This window comes from Rhinatrema bivittatum, chromosome 2, assembly GCF_901001135.1.
Source record: "Rhinatrema bivittatum chromosome 2, aRhiBiv1.1, whole genome shotgun sequence".
NCBI classification, from domain to species: domain Eukaryota; kingdom Metazoa; phylum Chordata; class Amphibia; order Gymnophiona; family Rhinatrematidae; genus Rhinatrema; species Rhinatrema bivittatum.
In genome coordinates this window covers 575,132,178-575,157,825 of record NC_042616.1, presented here as the reverse complement: position 1 = coordinate 575,157,825, position 25,648 = coordinate 575,132,178, and the positions used below count along the sequence as shown (strand labels likewise).

Genomic DNA, 25,648 nt, shown 5'->3' with positions numbered 1-25,648 from the left:
TATCCCCGATCTAGTATGGCTAATACCCATTGGTCTTTTGTGATGAGACTCCATTTGTGTTTGAAATAATGAAGTTGACCTCCTACTGGGAGAGAGAGCATAGGGTTGAGAGAAAGGCTTCTGTTCTCTTGATTTGGTTCAAAAACCCGCTGCTGGTCCAGTTTGTGGTGGTGGCTGGGTTTTTTGTTGTTTTGGCTGACATAGACGTCCTCTTTGTGATAGACGGTACGGACGCGCTGAAGAAGCCGGTGGGTAATACCTTCTAGGTCTGTAGAAGGGTCATCTGGTATCCCTTTGAGATGATTTTCTCAGGGAGGATGGCTGGTCCGCTAGCAGTTTGGAGAGCTGGTGGAGTGTCTCGTGATGGTCTTTTAACTGAGATACTATAGCCTGAATCTTTTCCCCACAAAGATTGTCTCCAACACAAGGGAGATCTGCCAGTCTTTCCTGGACTTCTTGCCTGAGGTCTGAGGCCTTAAGCCAGGCCCACCTTCTTGCATTTATTGCTGACACTGATAAACGAGTTGATGTTTCAAACACATCATAAGCTGCTCGCACCTCGTGTTTACCAGATTCCAATTCTTTTGCAACTAGTGTACTCAAAGCTAGTTGTTGTTGCTGAGGAAGGTCATCGACAATACCCTGTACTTGTCTCCACAAGTTTCTTTGGTACTGTGTCATATAAAGCTGGTATGTCACAATGTGTGATACCAGCATGGAGCCTTGATAAACTTTTCTTCCTAAGGTATCTAAGAACTGTTGCTCCTTCCCTGGTGGAACAGAAGAATGAGGTTTCTGTTTTCGGGCTTTTTTCTGAGCCAATTCCACAACTACCGAATGATGAGGCAGTTGGGGCTTCAGGAAACCTGGAGTATGTTGCACTAAATAAGTGGCATCTGTTCTTCGATTCACTGCTTGTACTGAACAGGGATGTTCCCACATTCTTTGTTGAAGTTCCAAAAGGACTTCATGGATTGCGATTGCCATTATTTCCTTTGGTGCGTCCACAAATTGAAGGACTTCTAGGGCCTTATGTCTGGTATCCTCCTCCGTCATCAATTCATAGGGAATTGTGTCCGCCATGTCTTTAATGAAATTTGTAAAGGACAAATCTTCAGGAGGGGATTTTCTCCTCTCCTCTGGTGGAGAGGGCTCAGATTGCAATTCCTCTGACTCCATATCAGTGTCTACATCCTTCCAGGGAGTATACTGAGGATGATAAGGCAAATCAGGATCCTCTGGCTGAATATGATGCTTTGTTTAAAAGCAGATTTGGATGGAATCTGTTTTGGCATCATTGGTAATGAGGGCATTGATGGAGAATCAATGGGCCTCGATGGCATCAATGGGAATTGATGCCGGATGTCACCTGATGGACCTGGACGCATTGGCATCGAGGGATCTTTGAGTGGCATCAAGGGTTTTTCCAGTACTCGATGACGGTGAAGGCCCAATGGCCCTCGGATGGAATCCAAGTCCCTATCGTCTTCATACGATGATCCAGGAATCGGGATGGCAGGAGTCACCGGTGGGTACATCGGCATCGATGGAGTCGATGGTTGCATCGGTGGAACAGGTGTCGTCAGTGCCGGAGGAAAGATTCCTATCAAGGCGTCAATTTTGTTCAGCAAAGGCTGAAAAATTGACTGCTCTGATGTCGATGCTGGAGTCGGTGTCAGTACTGAAGGTACTGTCGGAGGCTGGAAGTTTCGTAAAGCCTCGATGATGGCCTGTTGGACCATATTAGTCACCTCTTCCCTGGAAACTGGGACTGTGTCCACTGTCACTGGGGAAGGTACAGCTGGTGCTATTGGCACTTCCATGACTAAGCGTGGTGGCACATTCTCTGACACCGAGCCCGTTGGAGAGCACCGCAGTTCCTCGGGTATGGTCGGTCGAGTTGGCTCCAGTACCCGGATTCTCTTTGGTATCGGTTCGATGTTCTTCGAAGGTGATGCCTGTGTCTTTCCTTCTGATGGGTCGATGGATCAATGTCGATGACATCTTTTCTCCCGATGTTCCTTCGATGCCGAGGAAGACAATATCGAGGATGCCGATGGCATCGGTGACGGACGGTCATCGGTCCTTTTTTCTCCTCGATGTTTTGCCACCGAGGGAGGTGTCATTCTTGGAGATGATGTCAACAATGATAATGGGATTTTCTTAAATAATTCTTCCATCTTGTCCAAACAGGCACACCTGCCCTTCGGTGTCATCTGGGCACAGGTTGTACAAGCCCGGACATCGTGGCCTGATCCCAGGCACAGAACGCAGACATTATGTGGATCGGTAATCGACATAGTCCGGTTACAATCCGGACATTTTTTTAACCCGGAGGCCATGATGACCGGCGGGAACCGTTAGTGAGGTGTCCGGAATCGACCGAAAAACTATTCAAAAAATGTGCTCACCGAGACTATGTTGAAGGGAGACCAGATGACAATGAAAATGTGACTGAAAAGGTTTCTTCCATAAGGAAAAATGTGAGGGAAAATTTCCCAGAGCTCCTGATCTGCTTTGCTTACAGCAAGGTGGAAAAAAAGAGACTGAAGGGTGACCCCTGTGGCTGAGAATATCATGGCATGCTGGGCATGCTCAGTAGGCTCAGAGTGTCAGCCAAAAGTTTCTAGAAACTTTTGACAGAGGTTTTCCATACCAGGGCTCCATCTGATGATGTCACCCCATATATGAGGACTATCATCCTGCTTGCCCTGGGATAATAGGTAGAATGCTAGAGCCTGTTTGCAGTCAAGGGTATGCAGAACCTGCTCTCCTGGATTGGAATGGGGCCTGGGAAAAAGTAGGCAGTATAATGGATTGATTGAGATGAAACTCTGAAACTACCTTAGGCAAGAATTTAGGGTAAGTGTGGAGTACTGCCGGGTCCTTCAGAAGTTTAGTGTAAGGCGGATAGGTAACTAGAGCCTATAATTCACTAACTCTGCGAGCAGAAGTGATTGCCAAAAGGAAAATCACTTTCCATGTGAGATATCGAAGGTGACAGGATTGAAGAGGCTGCATTGGTGGTTTCATGAGCCGACCCAAAACTAGGTTGAGGTCCCAAGAAAAGGCCGGAGGATGCAGAGGAGGCTTGAGGTGAAGCAAGAACCTTCAAAAAACGTGTTACAAGGGGTTGTACTGATATGGGAACATCCCCGACACCTTTATGGAAGGCGGCTACCACACTGACATGCATCCTGATGGAGGAAGGTTTTAGACCTGACTCTGACAAGTGCCAGATTGGACAGGTAAAGGGGTCAAGGGACTGAGAAGAGCACCATGACGTAAACCTGGTCCATTTTTGGAAGAATACGATTTTCTCATGGAAGGCTTCCGTGAAGCAATCAAGACATGGGAAACTGCTTCAGAAAGGGTAAGTGGCTGAAGGATTAACCTTTCAACATCCATGCAGGTGGCGTAGGCACCCACCGTTTTGAGTGATTAGAAGCGGGTCCTTTCCCAAGGGAATGTGCCTGCGAATGGAGAGATCCTGAAGTATTGGAAACCACACTTGGTGTGGCCAGTGAGGTGTTATCAGGATCATGGTTCCCTTGCCCTGATGTAACTTCATGAGAGTCTTCGAGACAAGTGGAAGTGGAGGGAATGCATATAGGAGACCAGTTGTCCATGAGAGGGAGAACACGTCTCTTGGCTGGTAGTGTTGGATGCGAGTGAGAGAGCAGAAGTTGTCTACTTTGTGATTTTGAGGTGACGCAAAGAGGTCTATTTGAAGATAACCCCATTGTTGGAAGATTGAGTTTGCTACTGAGGGGTTGAGAGACCACTCGTGCGGTTGAAAGGTACGACTCAGCTTGTCTGCCAACACATTGTCCACTCCCGGCAAGTAGATAGCCCTGAGGTACATCGAGTGAGAGAGGGCCTCCACCCATATCTGTGCAGTTTCCTGACACAGAAGGTAGGAGCCCATCCCTCCCTGTTTGTTGATGTACCACATGGCCACCTGGTTGTCCGTCTGGATCAGGATGACTTGATTGGAGAGGCGATCCTGAAATACCCTGAGAGCATATCTGATTGCTCGAAGCTCCAGGAAATTTATTTGGTGGTTGGCTTCCTCTGGAGACCAAGATCCTTGTGTCTGCAGATCGGCCACGTGGGCTCCCCAGCCAAGGTTGGAAGCATCGATGGTGAGAGTTATTTGAGGATCTGGAGCCTGGAAGGGCAAGCCTTGGAGGAGATTGACCTGATTTCTCCACCAGGCGAGAGACTGATGGAGTGAGTCAGTTACATGGACAATGGTCGACGGGCTGAATGGATTGAGTCCATTGTGATCTTAGAGTCCACTGCATGACTCGCATGGCCAAGCGGGCCATTGGGTTGACCTGAACTGAGGACGCCATGTGTCCCAGGAGGATGAGAAAGTGGTGTGCAGTCATGGAGTGCTGAGACTGCAGCTGGTGTGCAAGAGACACGAGTGAGAGCTCGCTGTCGAGGCAGAAAAGCCTTTGCCTGCAAGGTGTCCAAGTCTGACCCAATGAATGATAAGGTTTGAGATGGGACTAAGGAGGATTTGTCGTAGTTGACGAGAAATCTGAGCAAAATTAAAGTGTGTAAGATAAAATGTAGGGACGACAGAGCAGCTTGCCGAATGGAAGCCCTGATTAACCAATCGTCTAGATAGGGGTAGACGTGAACACCTTGAGTCCTGAGGAAGGCTGCAACTACGACGAGGCATTTTGTGAAGACTCGTGGTGCAGACGCGAGGCCGAATGGAAGCACTCAGTACTGATAGTGCTTGGGGCCTACTAGAAACCTCAGGTATTTACGATGGGATGGAATTATCCCGATATGAGTGTATGTGTCCTAGAGGTCTAGACAGCAGAGCCAGTCTCCTCTTTGTAGAAGAGAAAGAAGAGAGCATAAGGTTACCATTTTGAACTTCTCTCACTGGAGGTACTTGTTGAGGGCATGTAGGTCCAGAATTGGTCGAACACCCCCCGATTTTTTGGGGATTAGAAAGTACCGGGAATAGAACCATAGGCCGTGCTGAGAGTATGGTACTGGTTCTATTGCCTTGGACTGGAGGAGGAGGGAGACTTCCTGTTCCAGAAGGATAGAGTGATCGGATGTTCTCCACGTCGGTAGAGGTGGAGAGTCCAGTGGAATGGAGAGAAAGTTCAGATGATAACCCTGAGCAAATATCGCCAGGACCCACTGGTCTGAGGAGATCGAGTGCCACCTGTTGTTGAAATGGCACAATAGACCTCCCACTTGTATGTGGGGCAATGGAAGCTAGCTGCTGCACTCTATGCAAGAGTCAAAAACCAGAAGCAGGACCTCGTTGAGGAGCTGCTTGCAATTTTTGTTTTCATATCTGATGAAACTGGATTTTTTGAAACGGTCTCGTAGAACGAGTTCTAGCTGATGGCAGGTAGGATTTCTTCGGGTGGAAGAATGACTTCTTAGAGTCCTTTCGAAAGGGCTGTTTTGAAGAGTACTCAGAAGGCATCAGAGAGAGCTGTCTTAGGGTCTTATGATGGTCCTTGAGTTCCGCCACCATTCACTGAATCTGCTCGCCAAACAGATTATCTCCTACACAAGGCAGGTCGGATAATCTGTCTTGTACTTCAGGGCGAAGGTCAGAAGACTTGAGCCAGGCCCATCGTCTTGCCGAGATAGCAGCTGCAGATACCCTGGTAGCAGTGTCAAAGATATCGTAAGATGATCTTATCTCATGCTTGCCTGCCTCAAAACCCTTGTTTACTAGGGTTTGGAGTTGATCTTGAAATTGCTGAGGCAGGGAGTCTGTCAAGTCTTGTAAGTGCTTAAATAAGACCCTATTATATTGCGACATATAGAGCTGATAAGAGGCAATTCTGGAGATGAGCATTGATCCCTGGAAGACATGGTGACCAATGGCATCTAGAAATTTCTGTTCCTTGCCTAAGGGAAAGGAAGTGTGAGGTTTTGATCTCCTTGCTCTTTTCTGGGCAGAATCTACAACCACAGATTGGTGATCCAATTGAGGTTTGTGAAAGCCTGGAGCTGACTGTACGAGATAGGTGGTGTCAGCTTTCCTGCTGACTGGAGCAACAGAGCCAGGATGTTCCCAGTTCTTTTTGAGGAGATCCAGAAGAACCTGGTGGATAGGGATGGAGGTTATTTCCTTGGGAGCATCCAGGAATTGTAGCAACTCCATCATTTGATGCCTATCGTCCTGTTCCGTCTGTAATTGGAAGGGAACCAATTCAGACATCTCCTTCACAAAATTTATAAAGGAAAGGTCCTCTGGAGGAGAATGCTTTCTGCTTTCAGTAGGTGAAGGTGGTGAAGGCAAATCATTGGTGTCTGGTGAAGAATCATCAGTCCAGGTATCATAGGGATCAGCACCTGCTGCTCTAGGGATTAGAGGAGGATGGGGCGGTGGGATCCCAGAAGGTCCTGGTCTAGGCTCTGTAGGACTCGAAGGAATAACTGGAGGCACTGATGAAGACATTGAAGGCACCGGTGCAAGCATCGAGGGCATCGATAGATGGCTCGGTGGCACCGATGGATGTATCGGCACCGATGGATGGATCGGTGGCACCGACAGACGTATCAGCATCGATGGTTGAGGCATCGGCAGAACTCCCGATGGAGGGATGTGGAACGGTGTTTCTCCTCCCGATGACAAAGTAAGCAAGGAGGGCACCGGAGCCATCGGTGACCCAGGGTCCATCGGTGGAAAAACGGCCATGAGCGCTTCCATCCTTGAGAGCACCAGTGCCAACGCTGCTGGAATCGGGTCAGTGGTCTGTTCTACAATTGGTACTGGTGTCGGTGCCGGAGGAACTTGGAGTCGATGTGTCGCCTTGTCGATGGCCTCCTGAACCATCTGGTCCAGTTCTTCTCGGAGACCTGGAGCAAGCAGCCCCGGCTCCGGAACAGAAGAAGGAGGCAGAGGCATAGACGGAGGGACCACCATTAAAGGCAGAGTCGCGGCTCCCGATACTCTGTCGGGTGAGGGTTGCCTTGGTGACCTGGTCACCAAAAAGGTCGGTGCCTTTTCTGGTCGGGGTTTCTTCAACAGTGGCTTGGATGATGGCTCGGTCGATGATTTTGCTCCCTCGATGGTCCGAGACTTTCGATGCTGGTGGCAATGTGTATCTCTACGATCCCCTCGGTCCTGAGGGGGAGTAGAGGATGTTAAAGGCCGAGAAGTCGTCGATGCCGGACGGTCACCGGCTGGAGGTCGATACTGGTGCGAAGTTGACGGTGCCGGTTCTGACGATGTCGATGCAATAGACAGCGTCGGGGTTTGAGCATGGAAGAGAAGTTCCATTTTCTCCATTCTGACTTTGCAACCTTTTGGTGTCATTAGGGCACATTTGGTGCAGGTTAGGACATCGGCTCACATCCGAGACACATTACACAGACTTTGTGGGGGTCTGTGATGGACATGGTGTGATTATAGTCCGGGTACCGGCGGAACCCCGACGCCATGGCAATGAAAAAATTGAGCCGCGGTCCGGTCGATGGCCAGTAGGCCGCGAGGGCCAAACTCAACGGTAATCGACGGAAAATGGGTAAAAAACTTACCGGAGTACCGTGGCTTGAAAAAGTTGAAGGAGGGACCCCGTGGGGTAAATTAAATTTTAGTAATTCCATGAGGAAAATTCCTGTCAGGAATCTCTGCAGAGCTCCTTAACCACGTGGCTACTGCTGCGTGGAAAAAAGAAGACTGAAGGGGGACCCCTGCTGGCCCAGTAGGGGCCAGTCAACATTCTGGAAACTTTGACAGAAGTGTTCCGTGATTGGGCTCCATCCTGTGATGTCACCCATATGAGGACTACCATCCTGCTTGTCCTGTGAGAATTGTAGCAACAGTACTCAGCCAGGAGTTTTATACCAGGGCTGCCTCATGAACCCTGAAGCTGTGGTCCCTAAGTATGACTGCTAGGTGCCACTGTTGAGCAATGGCTGCAATTTCTTCCTTTCCAAGGGTTTTGACTGCTGCCTTTGCAACATTTACAGCCCCAGCTGGCCCAAGAAGAGAAAACTGGGGTCTGGGAGGCAAACCCAGGTCCTCCACATAGCACTTCCAAGCCAGCCCCATCGCTACAATCCACATAGTGAACCTCATATCATATACAGTACAAGCAGGCATTAACCAATAATATGAATCACACTTTTCCATCCCTAGCTGTAAATTTAAGTTCAGAAAATTATTTTATTTTTACTAAGATTTAATCTCAGGTGTAGCAGCAGTACAAAGGATGACCACTCTGATGCTGAGCTATCCCGGGCTATTACCTGTTAAGAAAGGACAGAGTGGACAGATAAGAGTGAGAAGTAGCTCTTTATGTCAAAAACAATTTCAAAGCAACTGAAATACAAGGGGTGTGGGGTAGGAAAGAAGCATTTTGGGCTGTCCTACAAAAAAGAAGATGGTTCTTCCATTTCCATTGGTATGGTCTACAGGCCTCTGATATAAACTGAAGAACTGGAAAGGAAGCTAGTTAAAGACATCCAAAAGTTGGGAAAGCAGGGTGAAGTGTTACTTGTTGGAGATTTTAATCTGCTGGATGTGTATTAGAGTATCCCTACTGCAAAATCCTCAAGAATAGAGAGAAAGTGGATGCCCTTCAAGGGGCTCTACTAAACAAATGGTGATGGAACCAATGAGGGAGGGAATGATTATCTATAGAGTACTTCTAAATGGAGATAATGTCTCTAATGTCCGAGAAGGAGCTCACTTGAGCATTAGTGATCATTAGGCAGTATGGTTTGATATTGCAGCCAAGATAGAAACAAGTCACACAAAGATACAAGTTTTGAATTTCAAAAATACAGACTTTGGTAAAATGGGGAAATATCTTGAGGAGGAATTAGAACCCTGGGAAATGGGTGAAGTGGATCAATAGTGGACCAAATTAAAAGAAGCTATTTCAAAGGAAACAAATCTCTATGTAAGAAAAGTAAACAAGAGTAAACGGAAAAAGAAACCAATCTAGTTATCAAAGAAGTTGGCTGAAAAAAATAAAGGAAAAAAGAACAGCATTCAAAAAGTTCAAAAGTTCACAAAAAGAGGAACACAGGGAAGAATACCTGGCAAAGTTGAGGGAGATGAGGAAAGAAATCAGGAAAGAAGGTCAAGTGGAAGAAAGTTGCTAAAGACTTAACGTGAGGTGACAAAACGTTTTTCAGATATGTTAGTGAAAGGAGGAAGACCCAAGGTGGTATAGCAAAATTGAAAGGAGACACAGAGCAATGTGTTGAGAAAAATGATTAAATAGCAGAGATATTAAACAAATACTTCAGTTCGGTATTCACTAAAGAAGACCCTGGAGAAAGACTGCATTGGTTGGCAAGAACATGGATGAGTGTGGGGTAGACGCAACCTTGTTTACAAAAAAGAAGGTATTGGAAGAGCTAGGAAAACTGAAAGTGGACAAGGCCATAAGGTACACCCCAGGACACTAATGGTGCTCAGAGATGTGCTGGCAGGTCTGCTGAAAGACCTGTTCAATGCATCCCTGGAAACAGGAGTAGTGCCACAAGATTCAAGAAAAGCAATTGTGGTCCCACTTTCCAAGAGTGGTAGCAGAGAGGAGGCTGGAAACTACAGGCTGGTTAGCCTCACCTCTGGGGTGTGAGAATTAATGGAGATTCTAGTGAAGGAGAGAATAATGAACTATTTACAATCAGGTGAGTTTCTGGACCTGATGCAGCATGGATTAACCAGGTGAAGGTCTTATCAGACAAATCTGATTTTTTTGATTGAGAACTGAATCAAGGAAGAGCCCTTGATGTGATTTTTTCTTGGTTTCAGCGAAGTTTTGATACCGTCCCTCGTAGGAGGCTCATGAATTAAATGAGAAGCTTGGATGTGCGTACAATGGTGGTAGAGAGGATTACTAACTGGTTGATTGACAGAAGAAAATGTATAAAAGTAAATGGAATCTGCTCTGTTGAGAACAGTGTTAAGTGGAACAGTGTTAAGTGGAGTGTATCAAGAATCGGTTTTGTGACTGATTCTGTTCCATATATTCAAGAGTGACACTGCAGAAGGAAAAGTTTGCCTTTTAGTGGATGATACTAAGATCTGCCATAGCATGGACATGCCTGAAGGAGTAGAGAAAATGAAAAGTGATTTAAGAAAACTTGAATAGTGGTCAAAGATTTGGCTGCAATTCAACATCAAAATTGCAGAGTCATGCACCTAAGGTGTGTAATCCAAAAGAGCTGTATGTGATAGGGGGCGAGAGACTAATGTGCATAGTCCAGGAAAGGGACCTTGGTGATTTGAAGGCAGCAAAGCAATGTGAAAAGGTGGCCGCTAAAGCCAGAAAAATGCTGGGCTGCACAGAGAGAAGAATAACCAGCAAGAAAAGGGAGGTGATAATGCCCTTGGTAAAGGTCTTTGTTGAGATCTCTTCTGGAGTACTATGGTCAGTTCTGGAGACTGTATCTCAAAAAGGGTAGAGACAGGATTGAAACAGTTCAGAGGAAGGAGATCAAAATGGTGTGGCATCTGTTTCAAAAGACCTATGAGGAGAGGCTGAAGGATCTAAATATGTTTACTCTGAAAGAGAGGAGGTGCAATGGAGATATGATACAAACCTTCAGATACCCGATATGTATTGATAATATACAAACTTGAAATCTTTTCCATTGGAAAAGAAACAATAGAACAAGGGGGTCATGATATGAAACTCCAGGGAGGATGACTCAGAACCAATATCAGGAAATATTTCTTCACAGAGAGTGTGGTGGATGGCTCGAATGTGAATCCAGAAGAGGTGGTGAAGACAAGAACAGAAAACGAATTAAAAAAAGGCATGGGGCAAACACTGCAGATCCCTAAAGTCTTAAGGTTGAAAAAGAAGAAATGTGTGATTATAACATTTCTGCATGGGGGTAACGTACATGGAGCGGCAGTTACTACTCTTAACAAAATTCATGGGGTAACCTGCACAGTGCGGCAGTTACTACCTTTACTAGAATGCATGGGGTAACTTGCACGGTGCCACATCTACTACCCTTAACAAAATGCGTGGGGGTACCTTGCATGGCACAGCAGTTGCTACCATAAGCAAATTGCTAGGCAGACTGGATGGACCATTTCGTCTTTATTTGCCATCATTACTAAGTTACATAGAGACCTAATTATTGCTTCAGTGTCACATTGAGGAGGTAACATACTTTCTTTCCAAGGACTGAGAAATTAGTTTGATATTTTGACATCTACAAGTTAAAATACAAAACAAATATAAACACATTATAGTCAGTATGTGCTAAAATACTTACAGACAAGAAAGACAGGATTAGGTCTCACAATGAAGTCTGGAAAGTACAGCCACTTTATTATATTGGAGTTAAAATTGGCCCTAGGATATCTCCATGGATATTCTACGAGTAGATACAAATGTAATCAATTTCTAATAATTACATCATTGCTGAAAAAGCATCAGTTTTCAAGACATTTATCTTAATCCTAAAACCAAATAGCAATAAATTGACCATATAAGGGAGAAGTTTATAGAGATGTGCTGATTTATCCTTGTAGTAAAGATAGCAAAGATCAGTGTATGGAAAAAGCCCAATCTTCGCTATCTTTACTGCTATACAGTTAACTGGATCGGCTTCCGATTTGTTTTCTGGGCCCATTTATCCTTGTACATAATTTACTAATTATACAGTTTATAATTTCTTTGTATTTATACAGTTCCCTGTAAAGCATGTTAAGCTAAGTTCTTGTTGAATGTAAATCGATGTGATACTCCCAAAGAATGTCGGTAAATAAAAGCCTCAAATAAATAAATAAATAAATAAAGGTGCATTTGTTTTGCCGAATTGGTAATTTCAACAAAATTGTCCAATTTGACATGTTTCGGAGAGCCTGAAAAATGATCAGGATTTTCCTGAAATTTTGGGAAAAATGATTTTTCCCCGAAAAAAAAAAGGCTTGAACAGCAGGAAAATAAAAGTTTCCTGCGATGGCCGAAAAAGGAAGCACGATCCAAAAATAGAAAACGATTCACATCTCTAGATGTTTACATACCTTTACAAGCAACAGGTGGAATACCAATGCAGATGAAGTACTGGCATGTAATGATACATGCCAGAAAGCAGCAGTATTTGTGCCAGATCTCTGCAATAGCTTTTCTTCTGCGTCGATATAAAACAGCAAACAGCCAGAAGGCATGAATCATGGCAAAGAAATCCATCCGCTGACCAATCACATTTACTGACAACAGGAAACAAGTCTGTGTAGGAATTAAGACACATATAAACTGAGATTCGATGCATTGTGAGAAAGTAATGAATACGTCTTTGAATATGGATTCTTGGAAAGTTAACGGATCTGGCTCAAGCTGTAAAAAACCTAAATGTTATTCATTTTCACATATTCTTCTTAAATTAGATAGGAACATCAAATGAAAAATAATTGGATAAAAAAAAACATATGTATGTGTGTATATCTTTCTATATACATTATTTATTTCTTTACAGTAATTTATATTCTGCCACAATCCAGATTATCTGTTCTAGGTGGATTACAATATAATACACATAATAAAAGCCACACATTTTAGTGATGTCTATGCAGCAGAGGACCAGAAGGCTCATCTCCCAGCAGCTCCAACAGAGGACACCATGAGCTGTTTAGGCTTAAGCTTCCATAGCTCCTGCACTTTTCTAGTTGTAAGAAATTGGACTGCTTATTTGCATACTTTTCCTAGCAACCCCAGCAGAAGATTCTAGAGGACACTGTGAGCCTTCTAGGTATCAGATTTCACAGTCCCTACACTATTTCTGGCATCAGTAGAAGAGAAGGTTCATGAATGAGGTTTTTTTTTCCAATAGCTTTAGTAGAGAACTCTAGACTGAGAATAGCCTGAGCTATCTAGACTTCAAGTTTCATAGCTCTTACTTAGTTTCCAGCTGTAGAAAGCTACAAAACTACTTTTGCATACTTTTCCCAGCAGCTGACATTACAAGCCATCTAGGTTTGAGGTTTCACAGTCTCCACACTCCTTTCTAGTTACCAGAGAAGCTGAAGGCTCATTTGCATCCTTCTCCTAGCAGCCCCAGCAGAGGATTCTATAGGACACCAAGAACCATCTAGGATTCAGCTTCCATAGCCCAGACTCCACATCCCCTTTCTTTCCAGCAGAAGAGGATCATAAAACACGTAAAAGACCATGTCTCATAAATTTTCAGCAACAGATTTATGTATTTGATACAATAACAAGGAATTAGTTCAAAACACAAGTTTATAATGTGTGAAACTGGGTTATTCTAAGTAGATTAATTGTAGTCTCTGGAGGATCACTGATAAATATAAAATAAACCAATAAAGGTACTTTAGATTAGTTTGAACATCTATACTGTCTTAGAAACTTTAATTCACTAACATCTGAGCATAATTAAGATGCAGTTCAGCAGTGAGAGGGAGGCTATCCAATTTTTTTAACTGAATGCCACACGTATAATTATCTATCAGGTTGTATGTAGTACTCAGTGAAAAGAGAACAAATCCAATATCTGGAATATCCAGAAGCTAGAGTGACTAGGGCTCGGTCTGGCAGCTGGGGGGGGGGGGGGGGGGGGGGGGGGGGAGGGCAGGCTATGCTGGAACTGGGAGGAAGGGCTTGGCCTAGGGGGACTGGCTTTGCTGGCTGTGGGGAAGTGCAGGCTGTACTGAGACTGCTGGGAGGTGAAAGCAGACTGTATTGAGACTGGAGGTGGGGGAGAACAATTTATAGGGGCCTCAAGGGAATTTCCACAGGTGTCAGCTAGTATACATGTATAAATTTACCAGACATCCCAATTTTGGGGGATTGTCCCAAATTTGGGACCAATGTACCTGGCAGCATGTTCCCCATCAACCTCTTAGAGAGGGTAAATCAGGCTGAGGGGCACAGAGAATTAGGGGGACAGAAAAGGGAGGGAAGACCAGGCCAAGCAGAACTAGGGATGGAAAAAGGTGGGACAGTGTATATCTGGGATCAGAAGAGGAGGGCAGTGAGGATGGGGAAGGAAAGCAGAAGGTAACAGGAATCATAGGTGGGTTGAGGATATAGGAAAAGCCTTCCAGGATATGGGGATAACTTTTCTGGGATGGGGAGAGGGTGTAATTGGAACTGAGAAGGGAAAGAGAACTAGGGATGAAGAAGGAGAGAGCGGCAGGGGATGAACGAGTAGGCCAAAGGCTTCAGGAGGGAGAGAAAGAGAGAGGTCTCAAGATGAGGGGAGTAAGAAAGAGAGAGCAGACTGGGGAAAGAGGGGGAATGGACCCTGGATGGGGTGAGGGAAATAGCACTTAGGATAGACAGAAGGAGGACTGGATACTGGGTAGAGAGAGACAGGGAGAAAGGATGGGGAGAGGACTAGAGATGGGATGAGAGAGAAAGGACTGGGGATGAGTGAAGTAAGAAAATAAGAACATGCCATACTGAGTCAAACTAAAGCTTTATCAAGCCCAGCATCCTGTCTCCAACAGTAGCCAATCTAGGTCATAACTACCCAGCAGGATCCCAAAGAAGAGATCCAGTCCTTCTTGCTCACAGGAAGCAGGTGCTTTCTCAGATCTACATGGCTAATAATGGTTTATGGACTAGAGATGTGAATCGTGTCCTCGATCGTCTTAACGATCGATTTCGGCTGGGAGGGGGAGGGAATCGTATTGTTGCCGTTTGTGTGTGTAAAGTATCGTCATAATCGTTAAAATCGTGAGCCGGCACACTAAAACCCACCCCCGACCCTTTAAATTAAATCCCCCCCTCCCGAACCCCCCCCAAATGCCTTAAATTACCTGGTGGTCCAGCGGCACACTAAAACCCCCTAAAACCCACCCCCGACCCTTTAAATTAAATCCCCCACCCTCCCGAACCCCCCCCCCAAATGCATTAAATTACCTGGGAGTCCTCCGTAGCGGCGGTCCGTGGCTAAATCGGGGGAAGGGGGAGAGCACGAAAACCGGCACACTAGATCGTGAGGTCTTCAGCCGGCGCCATTTTTCAAAATGGCCGCCGCAAAATGGCGGCGGCCATAGACGAAAATGATTCGACGCAAGAGGTCGTTCCGGACCCCCGCTGGACTTTTGGCAAGTCTTGTGGGGGTCAGGAGGCCCCCCCAAGCTGGCCAAAAGTTCCTGGGGGTCCAGCGGGGGTCAAGGAGCGATTTCCTGCCGCAAATCGTTTTCCGTACGGAAAATGGCGCCGGCAGGAGATCGACTGCAGGAGGTCGTTCAGCGAGGTCCGGAACCCTCGCGAGATTTCCGGACCTCGCTGAACGACCTCCTGCAGTCGATCTCCTGCCGGCGCCATTTTCCGTACAGAAAACGATTCGCGGCAGGAAATCGCTCCTTGACCCCCGTTGGACCCCCAGGAACTTTTGGCCAGCTTGGGGGGGCCTCCTGACCCCCACAAGACTTGCCAAAAGTCCAGCGGGGGTCCGGAACGACCTCTTGCGTTGAATCATTTTCATCTATGGCCGCCGCCATTTTGTGGCGGCCATTTTGAAAAATGGCGCCGGCTGCAGACCTCACGATCTAGTGTGCCGGTTTTCGTGCTCTCCCCCTTCCCCCGATTTAGCCACGGACCGCCGCTACGGAGGACTCCCAGGTAATTTAATGCATTTGGGGGGGGGTTCGGGAGGGTGGGGGATTTAATTTAAAGGGTCGGGGGTGGGTTTTAGGGGGTTTTAGTGTGCTGGTTTTCCTGCCCTCCCCCTTCCCCCGATTTACGATTTTTTGACGATAAATCGGGGGAATTGGTATTGTATCGTGGCCCTAACGATTTTTGACGATTTAAAATATATCAGACGATATTTTAAATCGTCAAAAAATGATTCACATCCCTATTATGGACATTTCCTCCAGGAATGTGTCTAAACCCTTTTTAAATCCAGCTATGCTAACTTCTTTCACCATATCCTCTGGCAACAAATTAATTCAACAGTTTAATTGCTCACTGAATGATAAAATACATGTTCCAGTTTATTTTAAATGAGCTACCTATTAGCTTTATGGAGTGTTCCTTAGTCCTAGTACTACTTGGAAGGGTAAATAACCATTTCCTATTTACTTGTTCCACACTACTTGTGATTGTGTAGACTTCTATCTTATCTCCTATCAGTCATCTCTTCTCCAGGTTAAAAGAAGGAGGAGAGAGGGGAAGGACCAAGGACTGAGGGAGAGAAGACTAAGGATATAGGAAGGGGGAGGGAGAGGGAGAGGACCAAGGAAAGAGGTGGATGATGGAGAGGTAAAGAAGATACAGGATGGAGGGAGAGATGCCTAGTTATTAGGCAGATGGAAAGGGAGAAAGGACCCATGATGAAGAGAGAATGAGGCAGAGATGACTATGGTTGGATGGAGGAGAGTGGAACAGAGGACAGATAAGGAGGGCTTGGGACTAATGGAGAGAAGACCTTGGGGATTGGGGAAGAGGGAGAAAGAAATGAGGGAGAGGACAATAGGAATGAGAATAGGGATAGCCCAGGATAAGGGTGAGAGAGGGAAGACCAACCTCAAAGGCAGGGTCCTATATGTGGAGGCACATAAATATGAAGTGTGAAGAGTTGCATACACAAAGTGAGAGAGCTACAACAAAAATGTGAAAAGGAAAAAAAAAAAACATTTCTCTTGGGGTCAGGGATTTGTAGCCATACATCGCATAAGTAGAACAGCCCCAGAGAATGGTCCAGATGCTAGTCAAAGGCTAGATTGAGGTAGGGTTTGGGTAGGTGCCAGATGAGCAGCAGGTGTATTCCCAGGCTGCTGGAAAAGTAGCGCAGGGCCCCATTGGGATATCTATAAATGTGTGGCCTTGTAGAAAGGTTAGGCATTGAGAGAAGGAAAGTGCACCCCCTCCATGTTACAGTATCCTCGTGTGAAGCTGCTGCAATTGTTTCCTGTGTCAGTATGAGACAGAAACCACTAAAGGAGTTGTGACATTTTTTAGTTAAAATTTGGAGGGAGAGGAGTGTTTCTTTTCAGTTCATTTTTACAGGAAAAATCCTAGGCCACAGTCAATGGGACTAGGAACTTTGGAGACGTGAGAGACTTTCTGAATTCTTCCTATTTGGGTAGAATTGTTCTGACTTTTTCCCTGGTGGAATTTAAGCTGAAAGGAAATTTTCCCACCCCTCCTTTCTGTTTTGTTTGGGAACTAGTTTTATTTTTCCAATCTGGTTCTCTCAGCCCAAGAAGGCCAGTGCCAGCATACCAGAAGTATTAGAGAAGGTGAGATACCTATCCAGTATCACGTGTGCATGGTGAAGAAAAGGAGAGAACAGTCTGTGGTACAGTCTGGGGTAACCCACCATCTTGGCCCATGCAGTACAACAGATTCAGAAAAGAAGAGGAAATGTGAAGATTTTTATGGGTACCCCGTGCAAATTTTTCCAGATGTTGTTCGCACAACACAGTTACGCAGGAAGAAATTTATTGAGATGCGGGCTGAGGCTTTGGAAAAAGGATTACAATTTAATCTAAAATACCCATGTAAATGTTTTGTTAAACATGGGGACAATAGATATGTCTTCAGTTCCCCAGAAAAACTTAGGTTGTTTCTGGATGCACTCTCCTGATATCTAATGAACTGACAGGGGGGGAATGTAAAGATAAATGTGGATTGACAACATAGTTTCCTTTTTGGAATTTTCCTTAAATTAGCTCCAATATATACTAGCTGTATTTGTTATCTAGTTTTCCTTTGTATTTCCTTATAGGATGGTATCATCCTATAGATATTATTCTGTTTGTAATAAAATGAAAATGCAATTAAAAATAAAATTAAAAAAAAAAAAAAGAAGAGGAAATGTGAAGAAATTGATGTCTAGTAAACGACTCCAAAGTATTTGAATCAGGAGTTTACATTGGAAAGACAACCCCAACATTTATATTAAACCAGGGAAGTTTCAAAATTCTAATCCTGAATGGAGGGACCCAAAGGATCAGTTTAAGGGATCTAAGAATCACAGATTCATTTATTTAACCATTTGATTTTAAGAATTTCATCTAGAAGACATTTTTATAGAGTACCATAAATTAAGTTTATGCCAAATCGTCAATAAAGTTGTATTGGAACACAAGCTATGTGTCCAGTTTGTTTACTGGCACTTAAGAAGTTAATGATAGGGCCCAGGAGGTTATCTCCAGACCCCATATCCCCCACCCCATCCCCCACAGAGAATCCTGCAGGACTAGGCCTGAAAAGATTGAGCACCATGGGAATGCCACTCAGCTCCTAGTATTGTGTGTGTGCCCTGTTGACTCCTAAAAAGGATCTCTGTCCAGAGGTTACACCAGCACTGTGGCTGGATAAGTGTGTATTTGCAATCTTGTATTTAGCTTCTAAGTTAAGAGCAAGAGCCTCACCAGTGGCCAGAAAATCAGGTGGGGATGCAGGATCTTCCAGACATTGCAACTGGCTGGGCTGCATGGGCTGCCTGGTCATATCACAGCTAGTGTGGACTCATTACTGACAACCTGACCCCTAGGTTTATCAAAAAGTCTTAATAACGCCCGTGCTAAGAAAAAGGGGTATGTTTAGGGATTTACTATGCCACTTGGTAACTTACAGCTTTGCATCGGTATTATCATACTGCATGATAAGCTTACTATGCAGTATAATAAACCCTACTTTTCATATCCAGCACAGAGAGAAAGAGAGAGAAAGAGACTATCAGACTATCTACAAAGCCCTTGTAGTAGATAGTTATTTATATCTCTATAGGAGGCCCACCTAGTAACTTGAGGTGAGGTTTAGGTAATAGTGTAGGGGTTAGGGGCCACTTTTACATGCAGAGTGAGATGTACGAACAGAACAGTACACTCTGTGAAGATTTGGTATCCTTCGGAGTGAGCAAATTCACACACCTACAATGTTCTCTCAACCTAGCTTGATGGACTCTCTGCCTGGGTAACATCAAGCTAGGTTGAGAGAACATTGTACAAATCTCATCTTTATGCAATTTTCCTCACTCCGAAGAACACCAAATCTTCACAAGAGTGTACTGTTTTGTTCGTATATCTTACTCTGCACTACTACCTAAACCTCACCTCGAGTTACTAGGTGGGCCTCCTATAGTGGTATAAATAGCTGCTTACTATAGTACCAGCCCTAGAGCCAGCCTACTTTTGCAGAAATCCCACCCCCAACTACTCCCCAATCCCTCCACTTTTAAAAAATTGCATCGCATCTTGCATTATGGTGCTTATCGCATGCGTTAAGGTGTTTTATGCATGTGAAAACCCCTTAACGGGTGCATTAACGCCATAATGCATTTTGAAGAATGATGCGGTGAGTTTGCTGGGCCAGCTTTTATGTCTGTGATGTTAGCTATAGGACTCAAAGCCAGTGAGTGAAAATTTATAGATATTTTAGCCCTTCTTCCAGTTTGTGGACACTCACCCTAAATTCAGAACTGTCCAGAGAAATTCCATACAATTGGCAACCATATTCCTGCGACCTTGGAAGTATTTCTTCATGGAGAGGGTGGTGCATCCCTGGAATGCTCTTCCGGAGGAAGTGGTGAAGACTAAAACTGTGAAGGATTTCAAAGGGGCATGGGATAAACACTGTGGATCCATAAAGGCTAGAGGATGGGAATGAAAAGAAGAGCCATGGGGGTGGTTTGCTGGAATGGAGGCTACTACCTGCAGATTACTACCCTTACTCAATAAGCCTTCACACAAATAATGCAACTCCAACATTGCTCTCTGCTTTAACGGCAAGGGGAATTGTGGAAAAGATGATTTGCATTCCGACAACAACCAACAAGGACTGAACTACACAGTCTGGGTAAACAAATAAGCTTGGGGGTAGCTTACTTATTGCGGCAGTTACTACCCTAAACCAATTAAGCCTGATATTTCACTTTGAATGCATATACAGCGTTGCTCTCTGCTTCAACGGCAGGGGGAAATTTGGAAAAGAGGATTTACATTTAGACAACATCCAACAAGGCAGTTAGTGAAGCTGGGTTCAAAAAAGGTTTGGATAAGTTCTTGGAGGAGAAGTCCATTAACGGCTATTAATCAAGTTTACTTAGGGAATAGCCACTGCTATTAATTGCATCAGTAGCATGGGATCGTCTTAGTGTTTGGGTAATTGCCAGGTTCTTGTGGCCTGGTTTGGCCTCTGTTGGAAACAGAATGCTGGGCTTGATGGACCCTTGGTCTGACCTAGCATGGCAATTTCTTATGTTCTTATGATCTGTGCTGTCTGGGTAAACAAGCATCAGGGTAACTTGCTTGATGCGGCAATTACTACCCGAACCATTAAGCCTAATGGAGAAGGTTTTCATGGGTAATGATTCAGATGGACTGAATCAAATCACGGTGAACCTAGAAGATGTGGTAGGCCTGATTGACAAACTGAAGAGTAGTAAATCACCTGGACCGGATGGTATACACCCCAGAGTTCTGAAGGAACTAAAAAATGAAATTTCAGACCTATTAGTAAAAATTTGTAACTTATCATTAAAATCATCCATTGTACCTGAAGACTGGAGGATAGCAAATGTAACCCCAATATTTAAAAAGGGCTCCAGGGGCGATCCGGGAAACTACAGACCGGTTTGCCTGACTTCAGTGCCAGGAAAAATAGTGGAAAGTGTTCTAAACATCAAAATCACAGAACATATAGAAAGACATGGTTTAATGGAACAAAGTCAGCATGGCTTTACCCAGGGCAAGTCTTGCCTCACAAATCTGCTTCACTTTTTTGAAGGAGTTAATAAACATGTGGATAAAGGTGAACCGGTAGATATAGTATACTTGGATTTTCAGAAGGCGTTTGACAAAGTTCCTCATGAGAGGCTTCTAGGAAAAGTAAAAAGTCATGGGATAGGTGGCGATGTCCTTTCGTGGATTGCAAACTGGCTAAAAGACAGGAAACAGAGAGTAGGATTAAATGGGCAATTTTCTCAGTGGAAGGGAGTGGACAGTGGAGTGCCTCAGGGATCTGTATTGGGACCCTTACTGTTCAATATATTTATAAATGATCTGGAAAGAAATACGACGAGTGAGATAATCAAATTTGCAGATGACACAAAATTGTTCAGAGTAGTTAAATCACAAGCAGATTGTGATAAATTGCAGGAAGACCTTGTGAGACTGGAAAATTGGGCATCCAAATGGCAGATGAAATTTAATGTGGATAAGTGCAAGGTGATGCATATAGGGAAAAATAACCCATGCTATAATTACACAATGTTGGGTTCCATATTAGGTGCTACAACCCAAGAAAGAGATCTAGGTGTCATAGTGGATAACACATTGAAATCGTCGGTGCAGTGTGCTGCAGCAGTCAGAAAAGCAACAGAATGTTGGGAATTATTAGAAAAGGAATGATGAATAAAACGGAAAATGTCATAATGCCTCTGTATCGCTCCATGGTGAGACCGCACCTTGAATACTGTGTACAATTCTGGTCGCCGCATCTCAAAAAAGATATAATTGCGATGGAGAAGGTACAGAGAAGGGCTACCAAAATGATAAGGGGAATGGAACAACTCCCCTATGAGGAAAGACTAAAGAGGTTAGGACTTTTCAGCTTGGAGAAGAGACGACTGAGGGGGGATATGATAGAGGTGTTTAAAATCATGAGAGGTCTAGAACGGGTAGATGTGAATCGGTTATGTACTCTTTTGGATAGTAGAAAGACTAGGGGGCACTCCATGAAGTTAGCATGGGGCACATTTAAAACTAATTGGAGAAAGTTCTTTTTTACTCAACGCACAATTAAACTCTGGAATTTGTTGCCAGAGGATGTGGTTCGTGCAGTTAGTATAGCTGTGTTTAAAAAAGGATTGGATAAGTTCTTGGAGGAGAAGTCCATTACCTGCTATTAAGTTCACTTAGAGAATAGCCACTGCCATTAGCAATGGTTACATGGAATAGACTTAGTTTTTGGGTACTTGCCAGTTTCTTATGGCCTGGATTGGCCACTGTTGGAAACAGGATGCTGGGCTTGATGGACCCTTGATCTGACCCAGTATGGCATTTTCTTATGTTCTTATGTTCTTATGATTCACCTTTGATGCAACTTGTTTGATGCGGCAGTTACTACCCTTAACCATTAAGCCTTATGATTCACCTTTGATGCAACTCCAACATTACTCTGTGCATCAATGGCAGGGGGTGGCAGGATATTTGAATCAAACAGTTACCAACAAGGGCCCTGAACTTGGTGGTTGGTGAAACAGATAAGCACGGGAAAATAAGTGTGGGAGCTTGCTGGGCAGACTGGATGGGCTGTTTGGTCTTTTTCTGCTGTCATTTCTATGTTTCTATGTATACCATAGGCATCTTCAAAACAGAACAAACATATCAACTTTATTGTATTAAGGACACATTATCTCTTTTCACTACTATCATTATACAAAAACAGTCTGAACAAGGCTTAATTTGTATTAGAACAATCCAGAACAGTGGTCCAGTACCTTTTTTGCTCTGTAGTCTCTTCCAGTCTTTCCCCTGAAGAGATGATGCGTTCCAGCACTGCACAGCTCTGGGAGTTTGAGATGAACAGTGCAGATACTCTTGCACTAGTCTCAAGAGACAAGGAGCAGCAGAACAATTTTGAAGGGACTGACTTGCATGGGAAGCGAAAGGGAGGCAGGCTGACTGACTTATGGGAGCAGACTGATGGTAATGACTGATTGGGTGGGAGAAGGGTGGCTGGGGAGGGGGCAGGGGAATGGTTGCCTGTTTGAAGGCATACAAGCTGATAGGGTGGGGGCAGACTGGCTTGCAGACTGAGAATAAAAGTCTGGTTAGGGGACAGGGGAGATGGGTTCCTCGAGGGAACAAGTTTTTGTGTTTCACAGTTCCACTTCCTTTCTAGCTACTAATTAAGCCCTAGGTCTGAGTGCAGAAAATGTTTAGTGTGCAGTATTTAAAGCGAAACTTCCCCCTTCCAAGGGAGAGAGGGGTTTGAGCATGCTATCATTTAAATGAACAGCAGAGAAAAAAAGGACAATGCAACTATGTAACTTGAGCCGCTAGCCCAGGAAATTGAAAAGATTGCCAGAGCTCGTACTGTGAAGGTGCTTAACTGACTATTGAACAGCTGAGTCAACGATTCAGGTAGGGGATTTGCATGTCACATCCCCCTGGACTACTGTTGGTAATTTAGCAGTGAAATATCACTAAAAATCAAAGATTCAAACTCCTAAATTACAGAACTATGACTGGGAAAGGGATTTATGAGAAAAATGTACTGAAAAACAGTCCTAGGAAGCAAACAGATTCTCACCCTGACTATCAAGGGTAGTCAGATACTTGGGTACCCAGTTCCCAGACAAGAGAGAAAAAGCCAGGGAGGATGAAAAGGTGTGCACATGTCCTCTTTCCATGATCCTGCCTGGGTCTTGACCTTTTGGTTGAGAGAAGATGACCCATAGAAGGTCAGACAACAGAGAAAGCAAAATCCAGCTAGGATAGAAAGGTGTATATACATTCTCTTCCCATGGTCCTGCCTGACACTTTTCCTTTTAGCTGAGAGAAGGTAACTTATACAGGCTGGCTAACAGTGTATGACTGGTAGGGATGTGAATCGTTTTTTGACGATTTAAAATATCGTCCGATATATTTTAAATCATCAAAAATCGTTAGGGCCACGATACAATACCAATTCCCCCAATTTATCGTCAAAAAAATCGTAAATCGGGGGAAGGGGGAAGGGGGAGGGCAGGAAAACCGGCACACTAAAACCCCCTAAAACCCACCCCGACCCTTTAAATTAAATCCCCCACCCCCAAATGCATTACATTACCTGGGAGTCCTCCGTAGCGGCGGTCCGTGGCTAAATCGGGGGAAGGGGGAGAGCACGAAAACCGGCACATTAGATCGTGAGGTCTTCAGCCGGCGCCATTTTTCAAAATGGCCGCCGCAAAATGGCGGCGGCCATAGACGAAAACAATTCGACGCAAGAGGTCGTTCCGGACCCCCGCTGGACTTTTGGCAAGTCTTGTGGGGGTCAGGAGGCCCCCCCCAAGCTGGCCAAAAGTTCCTGGGGGTCCAGCGGGGGTCAAGGAGTGATTTCCTGCCGTGAATCATTTTCCGTACGGACAATGGCGCCGGCCATACGCGTATGGCCGGCGCCATTGTCCGTACGGAAAATGGCGCCGGCAGGAGATCGACTGCAGGAGGTCATTCAGCGAGGTCCGGAACCCTCGCGAGATTTCCGGACCTCGCTGAACGACCTCCTGCAGTTGATCTCCTGCCGGCGCCATTTTCCGTACGGACAATGGCGCCGGCCATACGCGTATGGCCGGCGCCATTTTCCGTACGGAAAACGATTCGCGGCAGGAAATCGCTCCTTGACCTCCGCTGGACCCCCAGGAACTTTTGGCCAGCTTGGGGGGGCCTCCTGACCCCCACAAGACTTGCCAAAAGTCCAGCGGGGGTCCAGAACGACCTCTTGCGTCGAATCGTTTTCGTCTATGGCCGCCGCCATTTTGCGGCGGCCATTTTGAAAAATGGCGCCGGCTGAAGACCTCACGATCTAGTGTGCCGGTTTTCGTGCTCTCCCCCTTCCCCCGATTTAGCCACGGACCGCCGCTATGGAGGACTCCCAGGTAATTTAATGCATTTGGTGGGGGATTTAATTTAAAGGGTCGGGGGTGGGTTTTAGGGGGTTTTAGTGTGCCGCTGGACCACCAGGTAATTTAAGGCATTTGGGGGGGGGATTTAATTTAAAGGGTCGGGGGTGGGTTTTAGGGGGTTTTAGTGTGCCGGCTCACGATTTTAACGATTATGACGATACTTTACACACACAAACGGCAACAATACGATTCCCTCCCCCTCCCTGCCGAAATCGATCGTTAAGACGATCGAGGACACGATTCACATCTCTAATGACTGGTCATGAGCTTACTGGAGAAAAAAAATCATTGAATGCTAACCAGCTATGAGCATAGTGGAGTTATACAATCCAAGCCACAGAAAACCTTCCTACCAAGGGAGAATGGAAGGACAGTGGTAGATCTGGAGGTAGAGTTGTCCCCCTTGAGTGAGGAGTCCCCAGCAGAAGACGCATGCCGTCCGGTGGTGCCGCCGGCACCACTTCCAATATATCCCCCGGCCCGGGTAACCGCCAAAACATGAGGTAGGGGTAGCCTTGCCTCATGTCCCCCACTCAACTAATTAGCTGCAGCCTGTACCTTCCTTGCATACGCTGCTTCTATGGCATCCTGCAACGCATTATTAAATATATCATATCCTATATCAGACAAATGCACACCATCCTCTCTGAATAATCCCGGGCACCTGTCCTCCACCCATTGGTGTCTGATCTGTTGTATCCCTCGTTTACTTGTCCACAGCTCCATTTGTCTGTTAATTTTCTTTCTGCCTCTATTCAATAATTTGGAGTCTTTCCACTTGGGCCTTGGTATAATTTCAGACCATTCCACGGTTGTCTCCGGGTACAGTACCGCTATGATATTTAGATTGTGTTTTACCTTGTTGATCAAGCTCTTGCATGTTACCGCACTCAAGTCATTGCCCCCCAAGTCTATGATCATTACATCTGGAGCCGCCCTGGAATCTTTCAGGCGCCGTAACCAGGGCAATACTGATCCCAGTGCATGCCAGGCTTTCCTGTCCATGAAACGACCCAGCCTTGCATTGCCAATCCCAGGTACTGTCCGTAGGGTCGCCTGATCGCTCGCTTGGCCACCCAACGAA

At 45.3% G+C, this 25,648-nt stretch overlaps 1 protein-coding gene across 1 annotated transcript in view; it reads right to left on the bottom strand.

Moving 5' to 3' along the window:
• The window catches only part of PIEZO2 (piezo type mechanosensitive ion channel component 2), a 1,301,103-nt gene that overhangs the window by 446,726 nt on the left and 828,729 nt on the right, over nt 1-25,648 (bottom strand). Inside the window, exons 23-24 of the mRNA XM_029587157.1 lie at nt 12,002-12,206; nt 11,248-11,349 (exon numbers count right to left, since the gene is read on the bottom strand). Of these exons, the coding sequence (XP_029443017.1) occupies nt 11,248-11,349; nt 12,002-12,206 (307 nt within the window). The remainder of the gene's footprint in view (nt 1-11,247; nt 11,350-12,001; nt 12,207-25,648) is intronic.